This window comes from Microcaecilia unicolor, chromosome 7, assembly GCF_901765095.1.
Source record: "Microcaecilia unicolor chromosome 7, aMicUni1.1, whole genome shotgun sequence".
In the NCBI taxonomy this organism is placed as follows: Eukaryota; Metazoa; Chordata; class Amphibia; order Gymnophiona; family Siphonopidae; genus Microcaecilia; species Microcaecilia unicolor.
Window position 1 is genome coordinate 111,491,716 of NC_044037.1, and position 11,075 is coordinate 111,502,790.

Below are 11,075 nucleotides of genomic sequence, written 5' to 3' on the forward strand. Positions count from 1 at the left end.
TAAAATGAAATGGACCAAAGATGGTTTCAAGTTAGCTTTGGTTCTTTTTTATAACGGAACCTCCAGTCTGGTAGCCCCTGTGCTACCTTGCAGGAGGGAGGTCCCCTAGAAGGGGAGCATCACCCTGGTGAAGTAGGAGGTACTCCTGTAGTCAGGACCTGCCTACCAGGGGATGTACCATCCTCTCGCACCAAAGATATCTCTCCAAGTGCTGCCCGGGAGGGAAGGGTTAGGATAGCTGTTGTAGTTGGTGATTCGATCATTAGGCATCTAGATAGCTGGGTGGCTGGTGGACGTGAGGATCACCTGGTGACTTGCCTGCCTGGTGCGAAAGTGGCAGACCTCACGCGTCACCTAGATAGGATTTTAGAATGCTGGGGAGGAGCCGGCTTTCTTGGTATATGTGGGTACCAATTGCATAGGAAAATGTGGGAGAGAGGTTCTGGAAGCCAATTTAGCCTCTTAGGTAGAAAGCTCAAATCCAGAACCTCTAGGGTAGCATTTTCTGAAATGCTACCCGTTCCACGCACAGGGCCCAAGAGACGGGCAGAGCTCCGGAGTCTCAATGTGTGGATGAGACGATGGTGCAGGGAGGAGGGGTTTTGATTTGTTAGGAACTGGTCAACATTCTGGGGAAGACGGAGCCTATTCTGAAAGGATGGGCTCCACATTAACCAGGGTGGAACCAGGCTGCTGGCATCAGCATTTAAAAAGGAGACAGAGCAGTTTTTAAACTAGAAACGGGAGGGGGGGAAGCTGATAGTCACTCAAAAGCGCATGGTTCGGGATAAGGTACCTTTCAAAGATATCATCAAAACAGGGAAGATAGGGTTTCTGGATAGTGAGGTTGCAAAAGAGACCGTAGTAGATCAGGTGTCCTTAAATAAAAATAAAAATCAGACAAAAGATTGCAAATTAATACTGTCAAGTACGAAGCATCATGTAAATAGGAACAACAAACATACTTTGAAATGTCTACATGCGAATGTCAGGAACCTAAGAAATAAGATGGGAGAAATAGAATATATTGCACTAAATGAAAAATTAGATATAATAGGCATCTCTGAAACCTGGTGGAAGGAGGATAACCAGTGGGACACTGTCATACCGGGGTGCAAATTATATCGTAGTGATAGGGTAGATCGAATTGGTGGAGTGGTAGCATTGTATACTAAGGAGAGCCTTGAATCAAATAGATTGAAAATTCTGCAGGAAACAAAACACTTCTTGGAATCACTGTGGATTGAAATTCCATGTGTAAAGGGGAAAAGGATAGAGATAGGAGCGTACTACCGTCCACCTGGCCAGGATGAACAGACAGATGCAGAAATGTTAAAGGAAATTAGGGTCACAAACAAATTGGGCAACACAATAATAATGGGTGATTTCAATTACCCCGATATTGACTGGGTAAATGTAACATCGGGGCACGCTAGGGAGGTAAAATTCCTTGATGAAATCAAGGACTACTTTATAGAGCAACTGGTACAGGAGCCGACAAGAGAAGGAAAAATTCTAGACCTAGTCCTTGGTGGAGCGCATGATCTGGTGCAGGAGGTAATGGTGCTGGGGCTGCTTGATAACAGTGATCATAATATGATCGGATTTGATATTAGCTTTGAAGTAAGTATAGATAGGAAATTAAATATGTTAGCGTTTAACTTTAAAAAAGGAGACTATGATAAAATGAGAAAAATAGTGAAAAAAAAACTTAGAGGAGCGGCTGCAAGGGTCAAAAATTTACATCAGGCGTGGATGCTGTTCAAAAACACCATCCTGGAAACCCAGACCAAATATATTCCGTGTATTAAAAAAGGAGGACGGAAGACCAAACGACAGCCAGCATGGTTAAAAAGTGAAGTGAAGGAAGCTATTACAGGTAAAAGAAAATCCTTCAGAAAATGGAAGGAACAGACTGAAAATAATAAGAAACAGCATAAGGAATGTCAAGTCAAATGCAAAGCGCTGATAAGGAAGGCTAAGAGGGACTTTGAAAAAAAGATTGCGTGGAACGCTAAGAGGGACTTTGAAAAAAAGATTGTGTTGGATGCAAAAACACATAGTAAAATTTTTTTAGGTATATTAAAAGCAGGAAGCCGGCAAAAGAATCGGTAGGACCACTAGATGACCAAGGAGTAAAAGGGCCAATCAGGGAAGACAAAGCCATAGCGGAGAGATTAAATGAATTCTTTGCTTCGGTCTTCACCGAGGAAGATTTGGGTGGGATACCGGTGCCAGAAATGGTATTTGAAGCTGACGAGTCGGAGAAACAATGAATTCTCTGTAAACCTAGAGGATGTAATGGGACAGTTCTACAAACTGAAGAATAGAACTGAAAAATGAACTTCCAGAACTATTGTTAGTAATATATAATTTATCCTTAAAATCGAGTATGGTACCGGTAGATTGGAGGGTGGCCAATATAACGCCGATTTTTTTTTTTTAAAGGTTCCAGAGGAGATCCAGGAAATTATAGACCGTTGAGTCTGACGTTGGTGCTGGGCAAAATGGTAGAGACTATTTTATAAAGAACAAAATTACAGAGCATATTCAAAAGCATAGATTAATGAGACAAAATCAACATGGATTTAGTGAAGGGAAATCTTGCCTCACCAATCTACTACATTTCTTTGAACGGGTGAACAGACACATGGATAAAGGTGAGCTGGTTGATATTGTGTATCTGGATTTTCAGAAGGTGTTTGACAAAGTACCTCATGAAAGGCTCCAGAGGAAATTGGAGAGTCATGGGATAGGAGGTAGTGTTCTATTGTGGATTAATAACTGGTTAAAAGATAGAAAACAGAGAGTAGGGTTAAATGGTCATTATTCTCAATGGAAAAGGGTAGTTAGTGGGGTTCCCCAGGGACTGCTGCTTTTTAACATATTTATAAATGACCTAGAGATGGAAGTAACTAGGTAATTAAATTTGCTGATGACACAAAGTTATTAAAAGTCGTTAAATTGCGGGAGGATTGTGAAAAATTACAAGAGGAAATTACGAGACTGGGAGACTGGGCGTCTAAATGGCAGATGACGTTTAATGTGAGCAAGTGCAAAGTGATGCATGTGGAAAAGAGGAACCCGAATTACAGCCACGTCATGCAAGGTTCCACGTTAGGAGTCACAGTCCAAGAAAGGAATCTTTGTGTCATCACTGATGATACGTTGAAACCTTCTGCTCAGTGTGTGGTGATGCAAGAAAGCAAATAGAATGTTAGGTATTATTAGGAAAGGAATGGAAAACAAAAATGAGGATGTTATAATGCCTTTGTATCGCTCCATGGTGCGACCACACCTCGAATATCGTGTTCAATTCTGGTCGCCACATCTCAAAAAAGATATAGTGGAATTAGAAAAGGTACAGAGAAGGGCAATTAAAATGATAAAGGGGATGGGACAATTTCCCTATGAAGAAAAGCTAAAGCGGCTAGAGCTCTTCAGCTTGGAGAAAAGGCAGCTGAGGGGAGATATGATAGAGGTCTATAAAATAACGAGTGGAGTTGAACGGGTAGATGTCAAGCGTCTGTTTACGCTTTCCAAAAATACTAGGACTAGGGGGCATGCGATGAAGCTACAATGTAGTAAATTTTAAACAAATCAGACAAACTTTTTTTTCTTCACTCAACATGTAATTAAACTCTGGAATTCGTTGCCAGAGAATGTGGTAAAGGCAGTTAGCCTGGAGTTTTAAAAAGGTTTGGACGGCTTCCTAAAGGAAAAGTACACAGACCATTATTAAATGGACTGGGGGGAAATTCACTATTTCTGGGATAAGCAGTATAAAATGTTTTGTACTTTTTTGGGATCTTGCCAGGTATTTGTGACCTGGATTGCCCACTGTTGGAAACAGGATGCTGGGCTTGATGGACCTTTGGTCTTTCCCAGTATGGCAATACTTATGTACTTATGTACTAATATGAAGCCGCTTCTCCAGTCCGTAATATTATCACTCAAATATTATGAATATTTAAGTTCAGCCATGTACGCCATGTCTATGGTAGGCCCATTCATGCTTCTCTCCTGTGAACTCCTGCTTTGTTTTTACAGATGTGGAGGGGCATAATTGAAAGGGGCGCCTAAGTTTTCCTGAGGACGTCCTCGCAGGACGTCCCGGTGAAGGGGCGAGGAAACCCATATTATCGAAACAAGATGGGTGTCCATCTTTTGTTTCGATAATACGATCGGGGATGCCCAAATCACAAAATTTAGGTCGACGTTAGAGATGGTCGTCCTTAGAGATGGTCGTCTCCGATTTTCAGCGATAATGGAAGCCGAGGACGCCCATCTCAGAAACGACCAAATGCAAGCCATTTGATCGTGGGAGGAGCCAGCATTCGTAGTGCACTGGTCCCCCTGACATGCCAAGACACCAACCGAGCACCCTAGGGGCACTGCAGTGGACTTATAAATTGCTCCCAGGTGCATAGCTCCCTTACCTTGGGTGCTGAGGCCCCCAACCCCCCCCCCCCCCAAAACCCACTAACCACAACTGTACATCACTACCATAGCCCTAAGGGGTGAAGGGGGGCACCTACATGTGGGTACAGTGGGTTTCTGGTGGGTTTTGAAGGGCTTACATTTACCACCAAAAGTGTAACAGGTGGGGGGGGGGGATGGGCCTTGGTCCTGTGATGGAGCTTGGTATGACATTTGAGGCTGGCATAGAGGCTGGAAAAAATATTTTTAAAAGTTTTTTTTTTTTGTTGTTTAGGGTGATAGGGGGTTAGTGACCACTGGGGGAGTAAGGGGAGGTCATCCCCGATTCCCTCTAGTGGTCATCTGGTCAGTTCGGGCACCTTTTTGAGGCTTGGTCGTAAGAAAAAATGAACCAAGTAAAGTCGCCCAAGTGCTCGTCAGGGATGTCCTTCTTTTTTCCGTTATCGGTCAAGGACGCCTATGTATTAGGCACGCCTCAGTCCCTCATTCGCTATGCTTCCGACACGCCCCCGTGAACTTTGGTCGTCCCCGTGACGGAAAGCAGTTGAGAACGCCCAAAATCGGCTTTCGATTATGTCGATTTGGGCGACCCTGGGAGAAGGATGCCCATCTCCCGATTTGTGTCGAAAGATGAGCGCCCTTCTCTTTCAAAAATAAGCCTGTAAGTGATTCACAAGTGCTGATTATAGAATATTGCTGAGTGCTAAGCTAGCATTTATGCTCACAAGGGTACATTCACCTATGTAAGTGGTAATATACAATAAATTTAGCATGCAAATGGTGCTAAAATTTAGGGGAAATTTTTTTTGGCCTGTTGAAACCATGCACACAGGAAGCCCTCTTTGAATCTCTGCTTCCCAGCCACCTGCATGTGTAAATAATGGCTTTCTGAAATCACTATTTACACATATAGCCAATCTTGATGTATATACAATAGAGAATGTGGGATAAAAATAGGAGCATATTGGAATACATAGATGATGCTTCAAGAATGAGTTCAAATATAATAGAAGGGAAGGAATTTTATGTGGAGGTGGAAGAGGAGACAAAAAGCAATTATCTGTATCTTGCAACAAATCCATTTCTTAACAAGATAATAAATGTCTCATTTTTTCCTTGTGTTCTCTCTAGACAAAAAAGAAATCTTCAAAGATGTCCTATCACAGTTACGACTGGAAGACTACAGAGCCACGAAGATATCACTGTGTGATGCTCTCCAAAATGGCCTAGAAAATTTCAGGGAGACTGGACAACAGTCCTTTGAAGACATACCCTGGCACTTTCTACAGAAAGTATTGGCTTTGAATGTGAATGCTAGGAGCACCAGCCTTGAACACAGTACATCTGATGAAGGACACTGTGAGGATGCTGATGTGAATAGTGATATTTTTTATCTTGAGAAAAAAGCCACCAGAGTATCTGTAAATCCTCTTGATGTTCTCTGTGCCTTGTTTCATTGCACAGACCGTTTCTTGCAGCAGGAGATTATGCTAAAAATGTCCATGTGCCAGTTTGCTCTTCCACTCTTGTTACCTCCCTCTGAGAATGCCAGGTCCACACTGATGCTGTGGGCCATGAGAGACATTGTGAAAAAGTGGAGACCTCATTCACTGAAAGACAGCAAAGGATTTCAAGAAGACTGTTTGGTGCTCATACCAATGCCAACCATTTCTTTTGTACGGATTGGAAACTGCAGGTTATCCAAGTCTAAAATACTTAATGAGATACTCAGTCCCCCACAGCAACACCATGATTTCTTCATCCATCGCAACATGGACTCTGGAAATATTCCTCGGAGAATCTCTGATGGGTTGGTAGAAATTTCCTGGTATTTTCCTGGAGGGAAAGAGAATTCCGATCTCTTCCCAGAACCTACTGCTGTTGCTAATCTACGTGGAGATATTCAGTCTTACTGGCTACAATTCAGCTTTCTGACTGAAGTGTCCTCTGCAGTATTTGTGTTTGTTGACACAATTACTGAGAGAGAATACGAACTACTCTCATCTGTCAAGGAGTCCAAACCCAAATACTTTTTCATCTTTCATCCTCAGACTAACACATCTGATGACACTTTAAGATTTCTCAATAGGCTGGCACCAGTAATGAAATTAAAACGTTCCCATCTGTTGATAAAAGACTGTAACATAAATGACGCACAATTTGTAAAGAAATTACAGTCAACCATAGCAGATATTATAAATCATCCACCCAACAGTGTTGCCATGGAAGACATGGCAGTTACAGCACGAGAATTGGGAATCCAGGTGGATGAAGATGATAAGGAATGTCAAAAAACCAGTCAGTATGCCAAAGAAATCACAGCAGAAATAAAAGATGTCTTGGAGTACAAGAAGGAAATGATGAGGCTACAGGGTGATCCTTGGAAAAATTTAACCAAAATAGAAAAAGAACTTTGTCGAATGAAGAAGCAAGGGAACATCCCTTCAGAGGCTTATAAATCTGATCTGACAATGAAATTGTTTAAGTTTCGCAAGCAACAGAATGAATGTGACCTGACTGATGGCATGATTAAATTTATCAATGGCATACAGCATCTCTCTGGAGTAGAAAAGCACTGTTTTCTGAAATGGATGAAATTTAGCCTGGATTCCATTGCTAGGAAGAATCTGTCTACCTTGAGGGCCGAATACAGAGAGACATGTAAAAGCTCAGGAGCTAGTTCCATGCAACTAAGAGAGCTTGATCAAAGGATAGCTACTAGTTCCTTGGGGGTGGAGCACTTCATGCGTGAGATGGGACAGCTTTATGAGGCAGAGTGTTCCATGATTCAAGAAGGCACTATAAGAGAGGGACAAAGACAATTCATATATCTTCCTAGCATTGCAGCTGATCTCCTGCTAGATGGTTTCCCATTAGAGTTGATTGATGGAGATGCCTCCAGTATTCCTCTGCAGTGGATAACTGATGTTTTAACTAAGGTCAACACCAAACTGGAAGGAAGATCCCGAATGGTAATTATAACAGTGTTGGGAGTACAAAGCACTGGAAAATCTACCCTCCTGAATGCCATGTTTGGGCTGCAGTTCTCTGTCAGCAGTGGCCGATGTACAAGAGGAGCCTTCATGTTACTCATCAGAGTGAAAGAAAACTTAAAGGAAGAATTTGGTTGTGATTTCATCATGGTGATTGATACAGAAGGTTTGAAAGCTCCTGAACTAGCCAAGTTAGAGGACAGTTATGAACATGAGAATGAGCTGGCAACACTGGTGATTGGGTTAAGTGATATAACCATAGTCAATATGGCTATGGAAAATGCCACAGAAATGAAGGATATTTTGCAGATTGTAGTGCATGCATTTCTCAGGATGGAACAAACGGGGAAAAAAACAAGCTGCCACTTTGTGCATCAGAATGTGAGTGATGTATCTGCTCATGAACAAAACAGAAGAGACAGAAAACATCTATTGGAGCAACTGAATGAAATGACTAAAGCAGCAGCCAAGATGGAAAAACAGATGAGAGAAGTGTCATTTTCTGATATTATGGATTATGATCTAGATAAACATAACTGGTACATTCCTGGCCTATGGCATGGTGTTCCTCCCATGGCACCAGTGAATGCAGGATACAGTGAAAATGTACAAGAGTTGAAGAAATATTTGATTCAGTTTATAAGAGAGAATTCTGTGAAAGAAGCATCACAAGATATTCCAGTGTTCACAGGATGGCTCAAGAGCTTGTGGAATGCAGTCAAGCATGAAAATTTCATTTTCAGCTTCAGAAACAGCTTGGTAGCTGAAGCCTACAACCAAATTTCCATTAAGTATTCTGAGTGGGAGTGGAATTTCTCTAAGGAGATACATTGCTGGGTTTCACAGGCAGAAAGTTCAATTCAGAATCATTCATCTGGTAAACTTGATGGTGGTTCTATTAAGAACCTGAAACATGAATTATTCCACAAACTACAGCAAGAAGAGAATAAGATTTTGCAGTGCATTGAGAACTATTTTGAAAGTGATGTGAAAAATCTTAACCTAATTGAAAAGTACAGAGAAGATTTCATTACCAGTGCGAAAAGTCTCCGGGGCAGGCTTCAGGATTACTCACTGAGGAAATGTGAAGAAGCAACACAAATCTGGAAAAGCAAAAACAGAATAGAAACTATGCAGTCTGAATACATAAAGACAATTGAAGGCAAAGTTATCAGCCTATTGGAAGACTGCAAGAAAATAGGATGCAAGCTAGAAGATCAACAACTAGAAATCGAATTTGAAGCAATGTGGGAAAATACATTGGCAGAGTTGCAACTCACTCATTTGGAAAGATGCCAGGTTCATGAAGATATGCTTTCTCACTTGTTCAAGGACATGAGCAAACGAGGACCAACAATTAACCAGAAGATACAAAGCATCAAAAGTCTTCTAAACTGTGGAAAGGGCATTTTCTCTATGAAAAAAGATTATCTAAAATTACCTTTTTATAAAGTCAATACATGGAAAGAGTTCTTCACACATGAATGTTGTGCTAAATTAGAAGCACTTGCTACATGCCTAGTGGAAACATGTGACAGCTATGTGGAAGAGAAAGTCACTTCCAAAGTTGATTATGATTCAACCTATTGTCAAGAATTGCTTCATACCATAAATGAGACCCTGCAGCAGAATAATAACCAAACGATTTGCATGAGTCCATGCTTTGAAGTAGATTTGAAATTGCATATTTTGGGACGAGCAGCTCGCAGCTTTCAGATAATGCATGAAGATTTTATTGAACAGAATGACTCACAGCGTTGTCTAGAGAAATATAAGCCACAGTTTTTCTCGGCCTTTAAAGATTTATACTTGGAGAAGGATGAATGCCAAAAGAGGGCCAGAGACTTTTGTGATCAGTGTCTCAAACCTGCTCTTCTTGACCATCTGATGAAAGCACTTGGGATAGAAATAATGGATGATATTCTCCACAATGGACAGTCTTTTGAATACAGCAGCCGGACCTTCTTTCAGTTCACTATATTAAATAAACTTCTAGTTGAAAAGAACTTTGAAAACTATGTGGAATATATTTACAGCTATGAGAGTTTTGTGAAAAAGTGGATCTGGAGTCATATTTTAACTCATTATAAAAAGTATGGAGGCTTAGGAGCTCTGGAGAAAAAGGTTCTTTCCACCATTACAAAGAAAATTATTAAAACTCTTCAGACATTAAAGGACAAACATGTAAACACAGTACCTGCTTTGTTAAATGACTTTTGCAAAATGTTGCAGAAAGATCTGGTAATTCCCAAGGACAGCTTGAAATTGATTCTGTTTCAAAACACAGTAGAAGTTGAACAGTTTATTGTTGACACCGAGTTCTTTCTTTCTAAACAAGATAACCACATCTTGAAGGAACTTAAGTTAATGAAAACTGAGGACAAGCTCTCCAAACTTCCTTTCAAACCCCAGAATGAAATATTTAAAAAAGTGTTTGGATGTGGGAAGCAATGTCCATTCTGTAAAGTTCCTTGTGAAGCAGGAGGAATAGAACATAAGGAGCATTTTGCATCAGTTCATCGACCTCAGGGATTAGGTGCATATAGGAATAAATTAACAGAAAAACTTGTGGAATCGTTGTGCTCTTCCGATGTGGTTTCTAATTGTACATTCGAAAATTTAGACACAAAATGGGAGTGTCATCCCTATAAAGAATACAGAACCTATTATCCAGATTGGTGCATTCAGCCAGACCCCAGCATAGAGGCTTCTGATTACTGGAAATTTGTCCTTAAGGAGTTTAATAAGCAATTTGCTACACAATACAAAGCTAGACCAGCTGACATTCCAAATCAGTGGAACAAAATAACCATTGAGCAGGCTCGAAAAAGTCTACATGAGACCTTCAATGTGAACAAAATGTAGGAAACAGGTAAAAGAGCTTCAGCTCAAGTCCCTAGGGTTACTTAAGAATTTGCTTATTGAAATAAGATGAAATAGGCTGCTCATTATTTTCTTATAATTGTTTTCTTTTATATAAACTTTCTCTAACGGGTCGTGGGTCTCCCCAATGTGGACTATTTAGAGAAGTCTCAGATATTTCTTTAATTTCAATTTTCCCTTTTTACAATATGTTATATGGTTGGCACGATTCCTCAAAGATGTGCTTTCTTTGATTGTAAAATTATTGAAATAAAAAAAAGACATGTAAGAAAGAAAAGTACTTGGAAATTGTGTTCAAATATTAGCTAGTAATGATATGTGAAAAATCCCAAATCCAGTGGTCTGGGGCTCAAGAATTATAATGATGGAAAAGTGATATTAATAGACTAGTATGCATAGTATGAGAGTAGCCATGTTGTGAAATCAGTAGGAATATTTTGACCCTGCAGTTCCTCTCCCTCCTTCAATAATAATTAGGGCTGTATTTTAATTAAAATTTTTAATCGTGATTAATCATGTGATTAAAGGCAGGGGATAGCCAGCAGTCCATGGAGGGGGGGGGGGGGGGGCACGCATGTCCTTTCTCTCCTCATTAGGTATCATATCTTTGCTTGGGATGCCGAAGCCCCACCAGGTGAAGAAATCCAGTGCCAAACCTGCTCCCTTCCTCCTTGTACTGATGTGGTTTCTAATTCTACATTCGAAAATTTAGACACAAAATGGGAGTGTCATCCCTATAAAGAATACAGAACCTATTAT

General features: G+C 40.7%; 1 protein-coding gene across 3 annotated transcripts in view; it reads left to right on the top strand.

Moving 5' to 3' along the window:
- Nucleotides 1–10,570, top strand: part of URGCP (upregulator of cell proliferation) — a 94,390-nt gene extending 83,820 nt beyond the window's left edge. For all 3 annotated transcript variants that reach the window (XM_030209622.1, XM_030209621.1, XM_030209623.1), the window contains one exon: nucleotides 5,572–10,570. In XM_030209622.1, coding sequence (XP_030065482.1) covers nucleotides 5,572–10,298 — 4,727 coding nt within the window. In that variant the 3' untranslated portion in view covers nucleotides 10,299–10,570. The remainder of the gene's footprint in view (nucleotides 1–5,571) is intronic.
- The last annotated feature ends 505 nt before the right edge of the window (nucleotides 10,571–11,075 follow it).